The 21,220-nt window shown below is 42.1% G+C and overlaps 1 protein-coding gene across 7 annotated transcripts in view; it reads right to left on the bottom strand.

Annotated features, from left to right (window-relative positions):
• The window catches only part of slc4a5b (solute carrier family 4 member 5b), a 62,436-nt gene extending 43,570 nt beyond the window's left edge, over positions 1–18,866 (bottom strand). For 6 of the 7 annotated variants that reach the window (XR_009783490.1, XM_061734034.1, XM_061734033.1 and 3 more), the window contains exons 1-3: positions 18,759–18,866; positions 9,077–9,141; positions 7,721–7,933 (exon numbers count right to left, since the gene is read on the bottom strand). Coding sequence is in view for 6 of the 7 variants with exons in the window: in XM_061734034.1 (XP_061590018.1) it covers positions 7,721–7,933; positions 9,077–9,140 (277 nt within the window). In the remaining variant the exon portion in view is untranslated. Of the gene's footprint in view, positions 1–5,631; positions 5,726–7,720; positions 7,934–9,076; positions 9,142–18,758 lie in introns of those variants that run through there. The other variant, XM_061734038.1, reaches the window with a different exon arrangement.
• Between the last annotated feature and the right edge of the window lie 2,354 nt (positions 18,867–21,220).

Genomic DNA, 21,220 nt, shown 5'->3' with positions numbered 1-21,220 from the left:
TCAGAAACAATACTGACTTGGTGATTGGGAGATAGGTGGAGGGTGGAGCTTCAGAAACAATACTGACTTGGTGATTGGGAGATAGGTGGAGGGTGGAGCTTCAGGCCAAAACAAAAAATGACAACATAAACATCAGTTGAGGGCTGCAACTCCTCTTTTTAAACTGGAATATCCTGGCTTGAGTGCTGTTGTCAGTGACATAAGTATTTGAAATGAACATGATTTTTAAATGTCTGTTGACATATCGGGGTCATTTTATGATTCGTTTTATTATTGCTCTTACATACAGCTCCTTTAAGGTGGTTGGCTCTTTATCAGACGCCGTTCCACATCTTCTTCAGATTTTTGTTATTGTTGGATAAAATTAGGGAGAAATTTGATGAATGGACTGATGCAACAGGGTCTTCAACGAATGCTGACAGTGTGGTTACATGGGTAGAAATGTTTGGTTCAGATAATCGATGTGGACGTAGCCACGGTGACGTCACCATCGCTGTCACTCTGGAGCCAGAAGCAACCATATTTGGACAAGGAGGTGGAGCTGCAGTGTCATACAAGAAACTACACGTCATTATGTATTTAGTTCCAAAAGTTTCAAGGACCAGAACCAGTGCAGTGTTTGTTGCCTGGCAAGAGCTGAACTGGGGTGCGTTTCTTGTGTGACAACGGACGTTTGTTTGATTTATTGTTAAATTAACGAACATCGGAAGTTTGCTTCCGGAAAACTGTTGGAATGACCATTTAGATGACTGATTAACTTATTATGACAACTCAAATGACCATACCATTCCCTTGGCAACAGGAAACCTCCTGAAATGCTATGTGTAGATATGACCGATGAGATGGACGATAAATTTACCTTTAACGTTATTCACATCACAACCACAATTATCAATAAAAAAGGTAAGCAGTTTATTTATGTAGCACTTTTCACAGATTCACCAGCCACACATCAAACATGACACAAACGCATAAAACAAACAAAGATAAAACAAGAAAAACATAAACATCCAAAACAGCCTACAGAGCCCAGGTCTAATAAAAGCCTGTAGTGGGAGTCCACACAAGAAACAAGTATGGAAACAACTGACAACGAAGGAACGTCTATGTGACAGCTTGGAGACACAGCTGTCTCCTGTAGATCTGGACACCTGCAGTGACTGAGGGATTGAGTGGACCATGAACTTGGTCCAGCTCCATCCAAATATATTCATGAATAATCTAACGCAGAGGAGCAGTTTCAGGGTACCGGGTCGAGGTTCAACCGGGGAGAACAGTACTGGTTGCAGAGGTGGGTTTGGGCCTGGAAGATCCAGGTTCAGGCGCACAGTGTTGGGGTAGTTACTCAAAAAAGGTAATCCATTACATATTACTAGTTACTTTTTAAAAAAGTAATCCCTTACACTACTTAGTTACTGGTTGCTGAAAGTAACTAGTTACATTACTAGTTACATTACTTTTGGATTACTCCGCAATATCACCTGTGCTTCACCATAACTCGATTGCCAATGAACAACATATACAGGACTGTCTCAGAAAATTAGAATATTGTTATTTTCTGTAATGCAATTACAAAAACTAAAATGTCACATTCTGGATTCATTACAAATCAACTGAAATATTGCAAGCCTTTTATTATTTTAATATTGCTGATCATGGTTTACAAATATCCTATCTAAAAAATTAGAATAGTCTGGGAATCTTAATCTTAAAATGTAAACCATAATCATCAGCAATATTAAAATAATAAAAGGCTTGCAATATTTCAGTTGATTTGTAATTAATCCAGAATGTATGACATTTTTGTTTTTTTTAATTGCATAACAGAAAATAAAGAACTTTATCACAATATTCTAATTTTCTGAGACAGTCCTGTAGTTGGAACCTTATTACTGCAGTGCCCAGATCAGCACCAGAAGTCCCGTAAAATCCCGTAAAATCCCGTAAGATCACGTTAAAGGCTGATTTATGGTTCTGCGTTACACCAACGCAGAACTTACGGCGTAGGGTACGCGGCGACGCGCAGCGTACGGTGTGCGTCGCCGCGTACCCTACGCCGTAGGCTCTGCGTCGATTTAACGCGGAACCATAAATCAGCCTCAAGTCAGACAAGTGTTGCGCAACGCGTGAAGACGCATGAAAGGCAAGTTTGATTTTCTTTTCTGTTTTCCCGTTCTACATGTAGCTGAAAAGCTTAAAGTAACTAAAGTAACGTATTTTTTTTGTCTTAGAGTAACTATAACGGGATTACCCAAATTACAATTGTAACGCGTTACATTACTGCGTTACTTGCGAATGTAATCTCGTTACAGTAACGCGTTACTTTGTAACGCGTTACTTTGTAACGCGTTACACCCAACACTGCAGGCGCAACAGAGGTGAACCACTGCGGGCTCCTGAGCAAGGCCCTTAACCCCCCATCTGCACCCCAGGAGCCTTAAAAATGACAGCTCACTGCTCCTGATATAAATAATGATGGATTAAAAGCAGTCAACTAAATGCTGACAAATAAAGATTATTATTGTTTAGTGGATGCTTCGTTCAGAGAAGCTTAAGTTCCTTGATTAGTGAATAGAGGAAAATAGAGGTACAAAAAATCTAAAAATGCAAGGTTTTAGGAAAGTTCGGACCTGAAAATGATTAAAAAGGGGTTCTTATTCTTAATGACATGACTCTTTTCCTTTTGGCTTCATCTTTGTTAAATGAATAAAGGCACATTGAAGAAGAAGCATTTTTGTTTACAACTAGGACCATCTGATGAGTTTTAGTGAGGCAATGGAAACAGTCACATCTAATTTAAACAACATTAGTCCCCATTCAGCAGCGAACACAAACCAGCCTCTAATGAGCATGTGCGATCCATCGACTTCTTCCCAATTCACTGAGGGCAGATCAATTCCCATTACCATCCTAAGCCCGGAGGGACGGCCAGCTTGGATGACCCCACTGTTTGTTTGTATGTATGTACTACCATTTCCTGTGACTCGGTTTGTTCCAGATTTAAAGTAAAGAAACCCTAAAAGAAGAATAAATCGAAAATGTGTGTACTCTGAGATTGGATAATCCCTGAGTGACTCATGACGCTAATCAACTGTTCTACGTGAAGGCAAAAATAATGTAATCAATATTAATTACAGCGAGGTGTATCATAACGATGTGAAATGTTCCACATAGCGGCTGCTGTTTCCATGAGCTCAGTCACGACAGGCGGGCAGTTGACCTAGGTATTAATGTCTGATCTCTGACCAGCCGGAGTAATCCAACAGAGGCAGACCAGTCCGTATAATGTCAGAAAGGTTATGCATAATTTTTGGATTGATGGGAGAAGCACATATTCACACCGCCTTTGGTGGTTAAAGTTTTGTTAGAAGTTGGAGTCTGAAGAGGAAAATGAAGCAAAAACTAGAAGTACAAAACCCACTAGTCCAGAATCCTCTTCCAGGTCTTCATACCTCTGCTCTGCAGCCACAACAAATCCACCAACTCTTGTGTTGTAAGCGAATACTTTTGGCAATAAAGTGTATGTACAAAGCACATACACTTTACTCGCTGTAAAACATCCTCTAATGTTCTCCTTGATTTTCTGAAAGCCATGTTGATTGGTGAACTCTCCCAACCTCATGTGATGCTTTGAACATACACTTTGTTGCCAAAAGTATTCGCTCGCCTGCTTTGACTCGCATATGAACTTCAGTGACATCCCTTTCCTAATCTGTACGGTTAAATATGACATTGGTCCACCCTTTGCTGTGAAAGAGCTTCAACTCTTCTGGGAAGGCTGTCCACAAGGTTCAAAAGTGTGTTTATGGGAATGTTGACCATTCTTCCAGAAGCGCATTTGTGAGGTCACACACTGATGTTGGACGAGGAGGCCTGTTTCTCAGTCTCCGCTCAAATTCATCCCAAAGGTGTTCTATTGGGTTGAGGTCAGGATTCTGTGTAGGCCAGTCAAGTTAATCCACATCCAATCTGTTATCCATGTCTTTATGGACCTTGCTTTGTGCACTGTCATGTTGGAACAGGAAAGGGCCAGCTCCAAGCTGGGAGCATGGAATTCTCCAAAATGTCATGGTGTGGTGAAGCATTGGGAGTTCCATTCCCTTGAACAAAGGGGCCAAACAAAGCTCCTGACCCCCCTCCAATCACCCCCATGCCAGTGTCTGCATCCTTCCTGCAGTTTCTCCTTTCTCTGGAACTAGCTGCTTCTCCACCAACTGACTTCACCTTCATCTAACTACATCTGGACCTCAGTTGCCATCAAAACCTAAAAAAGCTGCAGTTCACAAAGTGGTCATTCTGGACTGTGTTTAAAAATAAAAAAAAGTCAGTCTCTAGATACGGCAATATCAAAGTGGGGAATTTTACATGAGGAGAGAAAATATTTACAGCCTCGTGCAAAAACAATTTTAATCTCTGAAGCTGATTTGTGCAGTCATGCCAAAGTTAACACCCCCTGATTTAATCCTATTTGTACGTGTCGGGGTTGGCTCAGCTGCAGGGGGTGCCGTGGGGCTGCGGTTCAGCTGATGGGGCAGAAGACCCGGGATCAGCTGTGTCAACTCATCTAATTAACCTTCTCTCTGTTTAAGCCAGGGGTGCCCAATCCTGGTCCTCGAGAGCCCCTATCCAGCATGTTTTAGATGTTTCCCTGCTTAAGCACACCGTGATAAAAGTAGCTGTTTCAACAACAGAACTGTCCAGACCTTTATGACAAGCTAATGATGACGAGTAATTTGAATCAGGTGTGAGTAAGCAGGGAAACATCTAAAACATGCTGGATAGGGGCTCTCGAGGACCAGGATTGGGCACCCCTGGTTTAAGCAGTCACAGCTCTGACCAGAAGCAACAGCTGGGTTCCGCTAGACACCTCCCTACTGCTTCTAGAGCAGCGTTTCCCAACCCTGGTTGCTTGACGTCCTGCATGTTTTAGATGTTCCCCCAATTCAATACACCAGGACACAAAGGACTGTGTCTGTAACAGAGTTGTGCAGACCTGGATGACAAGCTGATGACCACTGTTTATTTAAATCAGGTGTGTTGATACAAAGAGACATCTACAACATGCAGGACTGGAAAAACCCAATAGCTCCATCTCAGAGTCTCCAGGCCTTACTGAGACGGTAGATGTTAAAGACCATGAAAGCAGAATCAGAAGAAGACTGAACCAGAACGGTTTGTCTGGAAGATTTTCAGAGAAGAAAACCCTCTCCTGTCTAAAAGAACATGGAAAAAGGACTGAGGTCCAGAAAACTTCACCTGAACAAACCAGCAGACTTGTGGGACCATGTCCTCTAGACACATGAGACCAACGTGGACATGTTTGGTCTTCATGTCCAGAACATCTACCAAGGGTTCCTGTTGCTGAAAATAGATCTACAAGCTGCTGAATCTTGGTGGTTCTTAGTATTATGCAAATGATTATGTTATTAAAGAGAAAAAAAAATGTATTATCCAAATTATTATTTTCTTTTTGACTTTATCTTCCTAACTCCCACAGAACAGCTACCATCAGATTATCTTAATCTTAATATGAACAAATACAATATTAAAAGAATAGGAATAACTCTTGAACACAGGTGCTCATCACTTTCTTTTCCCAGGTCATCTCTTTTTCATTTATACCATCTTTACCTATTTGGCAGCCTGGTAACATCCACCGGGGAGTAATGGAGGAAAAAAAGAAAGCAGGGTTCTGCATGTTCACCAGATGCTCTGACTGGACAGAATTAGATCCACCAGTTTCTGTTGTGGTCCAAGAAGCACAGAAGGGCTCCCACTTCCTGTCCTGTCGTCAAGCTTGGATGTCCTCAGCTCACCTCTCGTCTCCACCAAAACTTGTGAGAAGTGACTCAGTTGAACACCTTCTGTCATCCGTCCGTCAGCTGCTCTGAGATGCTTCTTCAGGATTACTCCACAGCCGTTTCACATCTATTAAGCATGTTTGAGTTGGTGTTTTGATGCTGCCGTTTTCAATCTGTTAGAGAAGGTCTTCTGTAAGGTCTTCTGTAAGCTGGGTGGAAATCCACAAAAATCTCCAAAGCAGCACAGAGCCAGAGGCTTTAAGTGGGCAGACACACGCCGTAGATTTCTGGAGTACTCTTACTGCATGCACAAACACTCCAGAGATGCTACGACATCTTCATCAACATAACTTCTAACTGCTGACTCTGACAGCAGTGCCAGTCCTGCTTCAGCGCCCCAGACTGTTCGGGTCAGGTCTGGTCTGGTCGCTGAACACATTTGAATCCAAACCGGAAGAGACGAAAAAACACGAAGGAAACCACGCAAGAAAATATCACTTCACACAACGCACACATACAGTACTCCCTCGCTCGGCTTGGAGTTCCTCAGCTCTAATCAGCTTACAGGCTTCAGAGGTTCTAGCCCCTCAGGAACGGGGACCGTGCTGCAAGTATTCAGCATTTACATGACTGCCTCTTCATGCCTGTTGTGGATTAACTTCCAAGCAGCAAACATCAGGTCATATGCTCTCTCCGCCTGTGACAGGCTTCAACTCGAGAGTCTGTTTTCAGGATTCCTTCAAAAATAACACTGCTTATTAGCTTTGGTTATTAAAAAAAGCCTGCAAACCTTAAAGCTGGAGGGGTGTATACTTCAATTTCAGTACCGTTTCTGGCTTTAGGGGGGCCAACACCACTGGGGAGCTAAAATCCTGCAGAACTGTGAAACTGTGATGCTGGATTATGAAGATAACTGGCTGATTTAGTGAATCTAAAGTTCAAATTCAAACTCATAAATAAGATAATTAAGAACTAATATCAACTTAACTGGGAAGCAAATATGAATATCAGAGCTGTTAGAGGAATACCGAGGTTGCAGGGCAGGAGGAGGGGACAACTGCAAGCACTAAACTCAGCTTTTCGGACTTTCAGACAAATGAGCAAGAAAAAAACATCCTGACATCATGAATTCATAATCTCACAGTTTTACAAGATAATACTAATAACCCTAACCCCAAATCAGGGTGTTTTGTGTATGTGTCATAAATGTGTGAGATAATCCTATAAAATCCATAATCCAAGTTTGTGAATATGTTTTTGAAGAAAAGAATTCGGAAGAGATTTTTACAAATTTTCAAAGGACACAAAACTTAGTACTTCATAAATTTACAAATTTGCGGAAAAAAATAATTTGGAAAGACTGATCTGATAAAAAGGCAAAATTCAGGAAAATGTATTTGTAATCCTGAATTTAAAAACACACATTTGGAAGTAAAAACCCAAATCTTTCCATTCTAAATTCTATATCAGTCTGAAAACAGTCAGATACAAACACAGATGAGGCAAGCCTGAATCACAATTTTAGTTAGTCACAGTAAAAGTACTTAAATGTTTTATTGAAGTTCCTAGAAGTGAATTTTCTCCGCATTACTGGATATTGAGGCTGAACCTGCAGCTTGGACGCTCGTTGCATCTCCATCGGTTCAGGCTGCAGCCAGCGATTATTTCACTAACTGACTGACTGACTGACTACTGTGAAATAGAATAAATACATGTATCACAGAGTTCTCAGTGTTTTGTGTCAAATGTTCCCATCCTTCTCCTCAGGTTATAAAGATTTTTTGCTGTTATGGCAGACGATGGGAACCTTCCTGCGGGGGATTGTGGTTACAAATTAACATGTTTGAGACGTAGGCATGTAGAATTTAAACATGGGGTCGCACATGTTGCACATGTTGGTATCAGGTGCAGTTCCTCACCTGTGAGATCAGTGTGGTCCTGAGCCTCTGCGCTGCCTTCATCATACTGCTCCTCTCTATCAGGGTAATATCCTCGGTGGGAGTGTTCGTGGTGCTCGGGGTGATCGTAGCGTGTGTGTCGTGACTCGCGGTCGGTGTCGCTGGTGTAGGAGTGATGTCTGCGTCTTTTTCTCCTGTGGGAAACTGGAACACCGATGTAGAACGGCTGTGGGTCTGAAGGTCAGGGAGAACACAGAGGAGGTGGATCAGTGAGGTCAAAGGTCATCAGTGTTAAAACAACCTCATTGTTCTTTCAAAAACCAAACATGAATACAGAGATCTAAAACTGATTGACTGAAATAAATACAAGCATGCTTTTAAAAAGTGTCAAGAAATGATGCAGAAATCCCACTAAAATGAACTTCGGTCATATCTAATGTAAAGAATGTGACATAAATCGAACTTTCATATCTGTCTTGTCAATGTTGTTACTGCAGTAATGTTTGATCCTCACAAAATCCCATTTACACAACCAGTTCCTTCTAAGTAGCAACTTCGGACTCTACATTAGTGGTCTCCAACCCTGGTCCTCGGGACCCCCTCTCCTGCATGTTTTACATGTTGCCCTGCATCATCACACCTGATTCTAATTAATGGTCGTCATCAGCTTGTCTTCCAGGTCTGGACAAGTGTGTTAATAACACAGTCCTTTGTATCTAAAACGTGCAGGACAGGGGTTCCTGAGGACCAGGGTTGAAGACCACTGTTTAACATTGCTGGACAATCGTCAGACTCTACATCGCTGGAAACACTCAGACACTAGATCGTTGGACAACTCAGACTGTTAGCTAGAGTTAACTGACTCTGGTTAACTTGTATGGCTCGTCTGTCGAAAGACAGATTAAGTGTCTTGTGTAAAAACATTCAAGGCATTTTTATCAGTGTCAGTGCTTGTAAAGATTCGTCAATATTGAAGGACCAAATGTTTTTCTTTAATCATCTTTGTAAATTAATCTGTTAGCATCAAAAGTCCCACCTTTGTCCACAAAGTCATCCAGCTCCTCAACTCTTAACATCCTCTCCCCCCACACTCACTCTCTCTGTCTCTATTAATCTCCTCACACACAATCTCCTCACACACACGGATTTTGAATTGAATTGTATGTTCACATATTTATTTCTATATTATTTTTTCTTTGACCTTTCTCGCCCTGATAATAGTTACCAGTGTTTTCCCTTCCATGTCCCTCCAACAAATAAGCATTTATAAGTTTTCGTTTAACTGTAAATACTCAGTTTTTCCGAAACAAAGTTACATCTGAAGACATTTCAGAGCTTGAATCTGAACATTGTAAATGATGTGGAGTTTTTCCTCACCTTCATCTTCATCGCAGTGTCTGTGACCTCTGCTCCGACCTCGCTGCCAGTCATGATGGTCCATCCTGACACAAACCAGAGGAACAACAGAAGGTACTATGAGAGTGTATTACATTCACTTGGAATAGCAAAGAAAGTTGAAAGAGGAAAGCTGCAGGTCCTGATGGTATGAGTCCTGGGTTCCTGAAGACCTGCACCAGCCAGCTGTCTCCTGTCCTACAACATTTGCACAACCTGAGTCTGAGACAAGAGAAAGTGCATGTGGTCTGGGAGACGTCCTGCCTTGCGCCTGTGCCAGACAATTGATACCAGCTGACCTCAAACATTAGAGTCCAGTCGCCCTCACGTCTTATATGATAAAGGTGCCGGAGAGACTGGTCTTGACTGACCTCAGACAGAAGGGGAGGGAGTTTCTTGAATCTGGAAAGTTTGACTCCCAACCCCATTTGGCAGTTGATGGTGTAGTCATCTACTTGCTGCAACAAGCTCATTTGTACCTGGTTGGAAGTCTTTCACCAGTCTCTGTTTGGAGATCTTTCACAGGTCTCTGGTTGGAGATCTTTCACCGGTCTCTGGTTGGAGATCTTTCACAGATCTCTGGTTGGAGATCTTTCACAGGTCTCTGGTTGGAGATCTTTCACCGGTCTCTGGTTGGAGATCTTTCACAGATCTCTGGTTGGAGATCTTTCACCGGTCTCTGGTTGGAGATCTTTCACCAGTCTCTGGTTGGAGGTCTTTCACCGGTCTCTGGTTGGAGGTCTTTCACCGGTCTCTGGTTGGAGATCTTTCACCGGTCTCTGGTTGGAGATCTTTCACCGGTCTCTGGTTGGAGATCTTTCACCGGTCTCTGGTTGGAGATCTTTCACCGGTCTCTGGTTGGAGATCTTTCACAGATCTCTGGTTGGAGATCTTTCACCGGTCTCTGGTTGGAGATCTTTCACCAGTCTCTGGTTGGAGGTCTTTCACCGGTCTCTGGTTGGAGGTCTTTCACCGGTCTCTGGTTGGAGATCTTTCACCGGTCTCTGGTTGGAGATCTTTCACCGGTCTCTGGTTGGAGATCTTTCACCGGTCTCTGGTTGGAGATCTTTCACCGGTCTCTGGTTGGAGATCTTTCACCGGTCTCTGGTTGGAGATCTTTCACCAGTCTCTGGTTGGAGGTCTTTGACCAGTCTCTGGTTGGAGGTCTTTCACCAGTCTCTTGTTGGAGGTCTTTCACTGGTCTCTGGTTGGAGATCTTTCACCAGTCTCTGGTTGGAGGTCTTTCACCAGTCTCTGGTTGGAGATCTTTCACTGGTCTCTGGTTTGAGGTCTTTCACCCATTTTTGTTATTCTATTTGATTAATAATTGCATTTTTTACATACCTTGGTAGGAATTACGTGATTTGATATAGTTTCATATTAAGGTCACCCTTTTCTCCAAAATCTTTTATAATCTTATACTGTGTATAAATGTACATAGTTTTTGTAGTTTTATATATATTTATGTACCTTTTAAGCTGCCGTGACACCAATTTTTTAGGAGGATCCTGGAGTTAATATTGGGTTCAGTTAATTCAAGATTCAAGATTCTTAATTGTCATTGTTCATATTTCAGAACAATGAAATTACAGGTGCTTCATTGCAGGTGCTGGTCCTTATATAAAGTGCAAGATAAGTAAAAAAATATATATATAAATATAAATATGTAAGGAAAATGTTTTAATGCCAAAAGGATTTCCGTGTGATGGTGGTCAGAGGCATGTTTAGGAAGGTGATGGCTTTGGGGAACTTGTCCACAGACACACAGCTACAACCGGTCCTGATTTCGTCCTCCATCGATGGAGGTTTCTGTGGTCAGGAATCCCCCTGTTAACTGACTGTACAACCCACAGAATCGTGGCATTACATGTGTCACCACAACATAAACACATCAATGGATGACAAAAACTCAATGGACAATGCCCAGAAGCCCTCCAGGAGCAATCTGACACCAGAAGACCAATAACCACGAGGAATCACCACTGGTCTGCTGATGGAACCACTATTTCAGACAAAACAGTGGCTTCAAGTTCACGTCAATGCATTCAAATTCTGACTTTGAAGGTGACTGAATGTGTAAAAAAGTATGGGACTGTAATCATTTTCTTCAGATACCAAACCCCTAAGACCTGTAGAGACCTGCTTCTGAAGGACAAGAGTGTTCTGAAAGTTACAAACATCGCAAAGAAAAGAAAATACCAACGTGCAGATGGAGCAGGAAGAACAAAGCTACTGCAATTTTTATTAAATCAGTATTTAGAAAATAGAATAAAAAAAATAATACATTATTTACTATTTGACATCTTCTGCACTTTAGCATTTATTTGCATTATAACCCATCAGTTACCACCCTTTATTTATCTATTTATTTATGTTTTTCCCTCACATTTCTTGCATTTACTTTTACTTGTATTTCTTTGCAATTAGAAACTCAAGATGTTTTAAGTTTTGTTTTTATTGCTAAATTAGTTTGATTTGTTAAATATATATACTCTTGGGGTGCACTGTGTATGTGGGTGTGAGTTTACAACTCTAAAATTACTTGCAGGGTGAGTGTTGCATGATAGAATTAAAATGGATGCATATGAACAAAAACACAAATATATATATAATATATATATATATATATATATATATATATATATATATATATATATACACAAGTGGTTACAGAGGTGGACGTGGGCCTGGGGGACCCGGGTTCCAGTACAATGCAGCCCACTGCTCATAGTGATGGGTTTAAAGCAGGGCCTCAAATTTCCCCAAGGGGATTGATAGAATATCTAACCCGAAATTTAACTTAGAGAAAACAAAAAAGAATATGAAATATCTTGGGTCCATCCTGTCTGCAAAGAAATTCACGTCAAACTCAATCATCCATTTTGAGCAGAGGAGAGGCCAACCAGCCCGCATCCCTTAGCTTCTGCCCCCAGATAGATGGTAGATCCATTTACACTGATCTGGTCAACTGGGGGTTCCCGCCCACTCATGACACAGGCTCCTCTCTCTAACATCAATCTGTCGGGGGTTTCTAGGCTGATCAATACATGTCATTTGTGATTACTTACTGGTTCCTGAGACCTGATCAGTGACTGTGAAGGACAGTCATGGGTGCAGCCATGCACGTACGCTAATGGACATGCAGGCACGCAGAACAGCGCTGGACCTTTTCAACTTAGTGAAGTGTGGGTGCCCTGTGATAGACTGGCCAGCCATCCCGGTGAACCTCTGCCTTTCACCTGTGATGAGCTGGGACAGGCTCCATCAGACCCCTGTGACCCTGTACAGGGTTACACGCATATAGAAGATTAGGGGTGGGCAAAAATATCGATATGGCAATATATCGCGATACTTTTCCAGCCGATTCAATATCGATATTCAAAATTTGAATATCGATTTTTTTTTTTTTTTTATATTTTTTATCCCCGATTTTTCTCCCATTATATCACCCAGTGCTCCTACCTAAGTGACAGTCCTGGGCATTGCCACTCTCTACCAACCCTGGGAGGGCCCTGCACTGAGCTCAGGTTTTATTTCATTTTATAATTTATTTTTTATATAACACAATTGCCTGTCCTTAAAAAATGAAAAATAATGGACAGAGGTTTATTTATTTATGGATTTATATCTATACTGACTGACCACTGTGCCTGTCCTTGGTTTTAGTACCCATCTTTCTGTGTTTATTATCATTTGCCACATAATTAAAGCAACCTCATACTAAATTTAATGTTAATTTCATATGATGTAAATAATATGAAAAACATATACAAATATGTTGTAACTTTAGCTTGTATAGTTATAATAAAACATTGTTTTGACTCAGTTTGTGCCATGAATTGTCACTATAATCTGATGAACGTGCAACTCGGATTTTAAGATCCATCACTATCATCTGATGTACATATATACAACTTGGATTTTAAGATGTGTAATGCATTTTTAAATTTTTCGGTGAACTATGTAGAATATAATAATCGGGATATCGCATAATCGGGATATCGCAATGTGTATCATATCGTGGTTCAAGTATCGTGATGCGTATCGTATCGTGAGGTCCTTCCCAATACCCACCCCTATAGAAGATGGATTGAAGTTAGAAGTTATAAGACTTATGCATATGGGACTTGGCTCTAATTTTATCAGTATGATAAAAACTCTGTACGCTAATCCTTCTGCCATGGTCTTCACCGGTCACCTTTGCTCTCCTCAGTTCCTTATACAGCAATCCACACACCAGGGTTGCCCCCTTTCTCCCAAATTATTCATCATGTCACTGGAACCCCTGATCCAAGCCATCTGTCAGTCCTCAAATACTCATCCAATCTCAGTATGTAACCGTCACCACAAGGTGTCAGCATTTGCAGACGACCTTTTGCTGTATACTAGTAGGACCTCTGACTCACTCCCACATATCTTAACACTTAATACATTTGGGAACCTTTCTGGATACAATATAAACTGGTCTAAGTCTGCTCTGATGCCACTAAACTCAGAGAATGGAAACCACCTGTCTTCCTTTAATATCCCAATTAAGGAATCATTTACATATCTCAGGATTGAAATTCATCCTTACCTTCATTCAATTACACTCTCTAATTTTACTAATACCTTTAAGAAAGTAGAAGCAGATTTACGTAGATGGTCTAACTCCCCACTCTCACTCCAAGCATGTGTCTCTATTATTAAGATGGACATTTTGCCTCGCATGAACTTTCTTTCTTCCATGATTCCCCTACCTCCTCCACAAAAGTACTGGGAAAATATCCACTCCAGTATCTCAAAATTCATTTGGAAAGGGAAGCAATGCATGAGTAAAACTAGCCACTCTCCAGCGTGACAAAACTGCAGTAGGTCTATCGCTTCCTAACTTCAAACTTTATGCATTAGCTTTTATTTTAAGACCTCTTTCTGTTTGGTTTGACCCACACATACAGGTGTCTTGGAGGCCCATAGAAGAACATTTAGTCTACCCTTATAGACTTCAGGATGAGTCTATTCAGGAATTACTCACAAACATGCAAAATTACAGTTCGGCCCTATAATTTCTCACCTCTTACTGAGTTGGCACAGAAGCACAGAAGATCACAAAAACAACACAAAAATGGCACTTGGAATCTCCGATTTTTCATAATCATTCTCTGCTTTCTGACTCTCGTCCATTTGTCTTTCCTCCTTCGACAGAGGAGTCCATACTTTAAAAGATCTTTATGGAGATGAAGGACTGGGTATATTTCTTGACATCAAACAGCAATATAATCTACCTGGTACTTTCTTCTTTTATCTGAGACTGAGATCCTTGATGAAAGCGTATGGAGTACCCTGGGACAGAAAACTGGACTCACTGCCTTTCCACTTGGTTATTGTCAAGGCCAATAAATCCAGAGGCTTAGCTTCATCATTGTATGAATTACTTCTCAAGTTGAAATATAAAAACCTTACTTTTCAGTCATGTTGGCAGACTGATCTAATCTGTGATGAATTACCCTGGAAACACATTTTCACCAACTTAAAATTTACCTAAAAAAATCCTAATCACCAGTTTATTCATTTTAACTTTCTGCATAGAGCTTATTTAACACCAAAAAAACAACATGCAATGAAAAAAAAAAACAATTCTCCTCTTTACAGTTTTTGTTCAAGTAATAACACAGGATTATTCCTTCACATGTTTTGGCAATGCCCGCCTGTATTATCATTCTGGCAAAAAGTCAGTATATATATATCCAACGTCACTGGAAAGGCAATCCCATGTTCTCCCAGAGAGCTCCTGATTAATGATGACTCTCAGTTAAATTTACATTACAAAGAAAAAGTTGTGTACCTGGCAGGATTAACAGCCGCTAAAAAAATGCTTGCTCTTCGATGGAAACCACCACACGATATTGCTTTTATAATTGTATTGTGTTGCACCAATCACCATAACAAATTCCTTGTGTGAAAACTTGGCAATAAACCCTTTTCTGATTCTGATTCTGACGATCTACCAACATGTCACTGGTTTAATCTGTTTATGGACATTTTACATATGGAACGTTCAGTGGCAAGAATTCATGGTGCGGGACAGAGGACATTAAAAATATGGACACATGCCATTGAAAAACTGAAAGAACTGAACATTGACTGAACATTTATCGACATTTCTTTGTTTGTTTGTTTTCTTGTCTTGCTCGTTTTGTCCTGTTGTTGTGTTATTGTTGTCTTGTTGGATCGCTACAGGGTGGGTGGGGGGTTGGGTGATTTAAAGGTTTTTGCCATACAATTGCATGCATAATTGTTCGATTTAATTGTATGCATCAACACAATAATAAAAAATAGTTGATCACAAAAAAATAAGTTATAAGACTTATTATTCAGATGATGAATAAAATGAGAAAAATAAGTGACTTTGAAGCACAATATTTCTATATTTAGACCTGAATAAACGGTGTGTGTAGAAAGCTGCTGCATGCATTCATTACTTCAGCTGATCGTTTCTCCAACTGTTCATTTGAGGGGCCTGAAAATAATGACTAAAGTATCATTCCACAGGAAGTAAACTACCATCAGGAAAGACATAGTCATAGACATAGTCGTTCTTAGACGATAATTTCTGGAAGTTCTCCACAATCGCGTTGGTTCTCATCTGCAGCACTCGTTTCCGTGACTACGATGAGATATCCCCGTTCACTCACACCTCGTTATATTCTGTACGGTGTAATGCCCATTTAAGTCGTTTGTGTAATAAAATCATTGAAACACATCTTCTAAGATGATCGTTTTATGTCCCATCATGCCTCTGACCCTACGACTGGATGTCGTAGGGCTGTCTTGGTTGACATGCCTCTGCGACATTGCATGGAAGAAGTGCCGCTGGAGTGGCAAACCGGGGTGGTGGTCCCTCTTTTTAAAAAGAGGGAGAATGTGTTCCAACTATAGGGGGATTACACTTCTCAACCTTACTGGGAAAGTCTATGCCAGGGTCTTGGAGAGGAGAATACAGCCAATATTTGAACCTACTACTACTACTAATGTCATTTAGCAAACGCTTTTATCCAAAGCGACTTACATCTGAGACACACATGCCATGGAGCAATTAGGGACAAGGCCTTGCTCAGGGGGCCAAGGTCGTTCATCTTGGTTGCCATTCCAGGGCAACCTCAGATTCAAGAGGAACAATGCGGTTTTCGTCCCGGTCGTGGAACACTGGACCAGCTCTACACCCTCCGCAGGGTGCTTGAGGGGAATTTGCCCAACCAGTCTACATGTGCTTTGTGGATCTGGAGAAGGCATTTGACCGTGTCCCTCATGCCATTCTGTGGGGGGTGCTGAGTGAGTATGGAGTCCGGGGCCCTCTATTAAGGGCTGTCCGGTCTCTGTATGATCGGAGCAGGAGTCTGGTTCGTATTGCCGGCAGTAAGTCAAAATTGTTCCCGGGGCAGGTTGGACTTTGGCAGGGCTGCCATTTGTCAATGGTGCTGTTCATAATTTTTATGGACAGGATTTCTAGGCGCAGCCAGGGGCCGGAGGGGATCCGGTTTGGGAACCACAGGATTTCATCTCTGCTTTTTGCGTATGACGTTGTCCTGTTGGCTTCATCGGACCGGGACCTTCAGCATGTGCTGAGGCGGTTTGAGGCCGAGTGCGACGCGGCAGGGATGAGAATCAGCACCTCCAAAACCAAGGCCATTGTACTCCACCGGGAAAGGGTGGTGTGCCTTCTCCGGTGGGTTGAGAAGTCCTGCCTCAGGTGGAGGAGTTCAAGTATCTCGGGTTCTTGTTAACGAGCAAGGAAAGATGGAGCTTGAGATTGACAGACGGATCGGTGCAGCGTCCGCAGCCAAGACCAACAGGCTGAAAAACTCAGTCCTGCATTCTGCAGTTAGACTGTTTAATTTAGACACTATTTATATAGCAAAGACACAGCATGACTGCTAATGAACATTGCATGGTTGCCCTTAAATTAAATATTTTTAACTTTGAAATTGTATGTTTTAAAATTGTATGTAATTGTATGTTTTTTATTGATAACTGTAAAATTCTGCTCTTTTTTCACTGGAGCCCTGGCTTATACTGCTAGCTGAATTAAATCAAAACAAATCAAATCAAATCAAATAAAGTTATCGAAAAGGCGAAGCTCTCGATTTACAGGTCAATCTACACACCTACCCTCACCATGAACTTTGGACAATGACCGAAAGGATAAGATCGCGGATACAAGCGGCCGAGATATATTTCTTCCGCAGGGTGGCTGGACGCTCCCTTAGAGATAGGGTGAGAAGCTCAGTCACTCGGGAGGAGCTCAGACTCGAACCGCTGCTCCGTCACATTGAGAGGAGTCAGCTGAGGTGGCTTACCCCGGGGAAGACCCAGGACACGCTGGAGAGACTTTTTCTCTCGGCTGGCCTGGGAACGCCTCAGACTCCCCCCGAAAGAGCTGGAGGAAGTGTCTGGGTTGAAGGAAGTCTGGGCATCTCTGCTGAGACTGCTGCCCCCGCGACCCGGGAACGGATAAGCGTAAGAAAATGGATGGATGGATGGATGGATGGATGGATGGATGGATGGATGGATGGATGGATGGATGGATGGATGGATGGATGGATGGATGATTGGATGCCTCTGACCAGTTGCAGGTGTTTTTATTCCTCATCAATATTTTATTTTACTGCCATTTAATTCTAAATTAGCACTCAATATTCATGAAAAGGTCAAATGTTTTATGTTCTATTGAAAATAAAATATGCATCTGTGAGGTTTGAAAAGCCTTTTTTAGTTTACACTTTTGTACACCACATTCAGCTTGGACATTTTCAAGAATCCAAACTCAGCAAAAGAGGCACAAACGTCAATTTTACTTCACAACCCTACAACAGTTGCAGCAAACATGTCTGCTTTCTGCAGTTCTGATGAAGGTCCAAACTTCAAAGCAGGGGTGTGCGAACCGTGCGACCGCACGGGGCCTCACGCCCAAAGGGGCCTCGCGCTATGGGCCGTTTTTTTTTTTTTTTTTTTTCAATTTTTTTTTTTTTTTTTTTGTTTTTTCCCTTATAAATATCAACAGTCACGTTCCATTACAGACCTAAATGTGTACTAGTCTGTGCATATCAATAAATATATGTGCAATGATGCGCGTGTCTGTTGTTCAATACAACTGCGTCAGACCAAGCGCAGACACAAGCTGCTCTGATCCAGACGGGTGGAGTTGGAACAAACTGTCACACAATGTTGAGAGAACTAGACAGAATCAGGAAATTTCCATCTGGGAATGAACAAAATTAAAAAAAAATAAAGAAAATGGAAGAGTTTAATGCCTCTCTGAAAGGCTTGTTTGATAAATTTGTTACAAAAATCACAGATCCGACCGGGTCTCAAGCAGCCGTGGGGCCCCGCGTCATGGCAAAGCCAAATGATGATGAGGCGGGGGAAGGTATCCAGTATTTTGCTAATTGGAGAGTTAAAATTGCGCATATAGACACCCGATACGACCCGAAAAACCCAGCCATTTCGCACAGGGCCTCGCAAATCTCCCAGGCGGCTCTGCTTCAAAGCATCTCCACATTCAGGGTCCCTGTCAGAAGATCCAGATCAAATCTGGATGAACATGTGCTTCCAGATGTGAAACTCCAACTGGCAGATTCTTTCCTAATGAAATGTGTAAAAGCTGTTTTTTATGATTTGTTCTTACCTGGTGTGACGATGAAGCTGAGGGGATCAAAGAAGAATCAACCAGAGTTTCTGCAGGAAGAGTTCACTTCTGTTCTCTGTGGAGCAAAAGGCTGCAACTGAACACAGATCAATTCATTCAGTGACAAGTATCTGCTGTCTGGATGTGACTGTGGGGCATGTGTGTGTGTGTGTGTGTGTGTGTGTGTGTGTGTGTGTGTGTGTGTGTGTGTGTGTGTGTGTGTGTGTGTGTGTGTGTGTGTGTGTGTGTGTGTGTGTGTGTGTGTGTGTGTGTGTGTGTCTGTGTGTGTGTGTGTGTGTGTGTCTGTGTATGGGTGGACTGCCATCGATCCAGCCAGCTGTGCTTCCATTCACATTTCTCTCAGTTTTCTATGATAAGCAGTTACGCTGACAGCTTAAAAAAAGTAAGTACTTGTTCTTCTAATTTAGTGATTTCTTGTTTAAAAACATAATAAAAATCCTCTGATTGCAGTGGGCCTCAGTTTAAGGAAAAAGCTTCGACAAACAGAAACCTACATTTTTTTGTTTATCATCATCATCAATTCAACAAACATGACACCGAATCCGGAGTATCTCACTACTTCCATAAGATTTAAAAGGTTAGTGAGCCAATCATCATCAATGATGAACTGATCATCATCATTGACGAGCTGACCATCATCGTTGATGAACTTATCTTCATCATTGATGAATTGATCAGTAGCAGGTGTTCAGACCTCTAGAAAAGCTGTTTCATGTTCAGGTGTCTGTTAACACAATACCAACAGGGAAAGGCATCAGCAATAGTCCAGAGAATCAACCATTGCAAAACATAAATCTGGAAAGGGCGTATAAAACAATTTCCAAACTATTTGGATTCGGAAAACGAGCAGAAACACATCATTATGGTCTAAGGTTGTTTAGCAGCTACAGCCACTTCATCAGAATAGGTGTAAAATTAAAGAAATAAAGGTTTTGGAGAGTCAGAACCTGAACCTGATTGAACCTGACTGCTGATGGTGGATCTACAAGCTGCGGAATCATAGGGGTACTTGGTACTAGCTATACGGTCTTAAGCAAAAAAAATAGTTACGGCGGGGCAAGTTTATTCATACAGCACATTTCAGCAACAAGGCAATTCAAGGTTCTTTACATGATGAATATATGAAGAGTGAGGAGGAGAAAAAAGTTACAGAGCAATGGCAGAATAAAAAACTAGAGTTACAATTGAGTACTAAAATGAACATTGTTTAAATCTAAATTCAGATCGTTCAAATAATTCAGTCAAAGGCAGCTGAAAACAAATGAGTTTTAACCTGGATTTAAAGGAACTGAGGGCTTTAGCATTCCTGCAGGTTTCTGCCAGTTTGTTCCAGATCTGTGGAGCATAAAAGCTGAATGCTGCTTCTCCATGTTCTGGTTCTTGGGACACAGAGCAGGCCTGAGAGGTCTGGACGGATGCGATGGCAGCAACAAGTCTCTGATGTTTTTGGTCCTAAACCATTCAGTGATTTATAAACTAACAGAAGTATTTTCAAGGTCTATTCTCTGAGGTACAGGGAGCGAGTGTAGGGACCTCAAAATGTTGTGATGTTATTCATTGTTGTTCACCTGAAGTTGCAAACATCTAAAATGAGATTAGTTTTATTATGGTCTTAAACATAAAATGATTAAATGGCTAAAACTTTTGCACCGGTTTGTTTTGTCAGATCAACCAGTAATGATGGTTACCATCAGATGCAATCTTGTTTACAGTTATATAGGACAAAGAAAACCAGCATGAGTTTAAATCATTTCCCAGTGAGCTTCACTGGGCTGTTTTGTCATGGTCAGCCCTCCGCACAGACCTGCCATCAGTGGTTTTCCACTCCCCTCTCTCCTGCTCACCTCATCTGACAGCCACGCCCACCTTCATTCACTTGCCCGCCCAGCTCCCAGGTTCATTGGCCTTTTCCCCATTCTGAAGGTCATTAACCCCGCCGCAGTGAGACTTCAACTCCTCCGGTCCATGCGCATCCACCCCACCTTCCATGTCTCTCGGGTCAAGCCAGTTTTGGGGAACCCACTAGTTCCCCCCACTCCTCCTCCACCGCCTCCTCGCCTCATCGATGGGGGACCGGCATACTCTGTTCATCACCCGTTGCGCTCCCGCCATCGTGGCCGGGGCCTCCACTACCTCGTCGACTGGAAAGGCTATGGTCCGGAGGAGAGGTCATGGGTCCCTGCAGGTCACATCCTCGGCCCTCGTCTCATCACAGATTTCCATCGGGAACACCCTGACCAACCCTCCATGTCAACCTCCTTTGCTAGGGCTACCCGTCCGGGCCATCGGTCGCTTCCATGCCTGTCGTCTCGGAGGTGGTCTCTTCCTCCTCCGAGGACGAGTCCTCGGACAACGAGAGTTCCCTCCCCCTGACCTCCTCCGCCCACCCGGCTGAGGTGATGGACTGGTCTGGTTCTGAGGAGTTTTAGGCCCTCGTCCTG

Source organism: Cololabis saira, chromosome 11, assembly GCF_033807715.1.
Source record: "Cololabis saira isolate AMF1-May2022 chromosome 11, fColSai1.1, whole genome shotgun sequence".
NCBI classification, from domain to species: Eukaryota; Metazoa; Chordata; class Actinopteri; order Beloniformes; family Belonidae; genus Cololabis; species Cololabis saira.
Note: the sequence above shows the minus strand (reverse complement) of the source record. Positions and strands in the feature narration are given on the sequence as shown.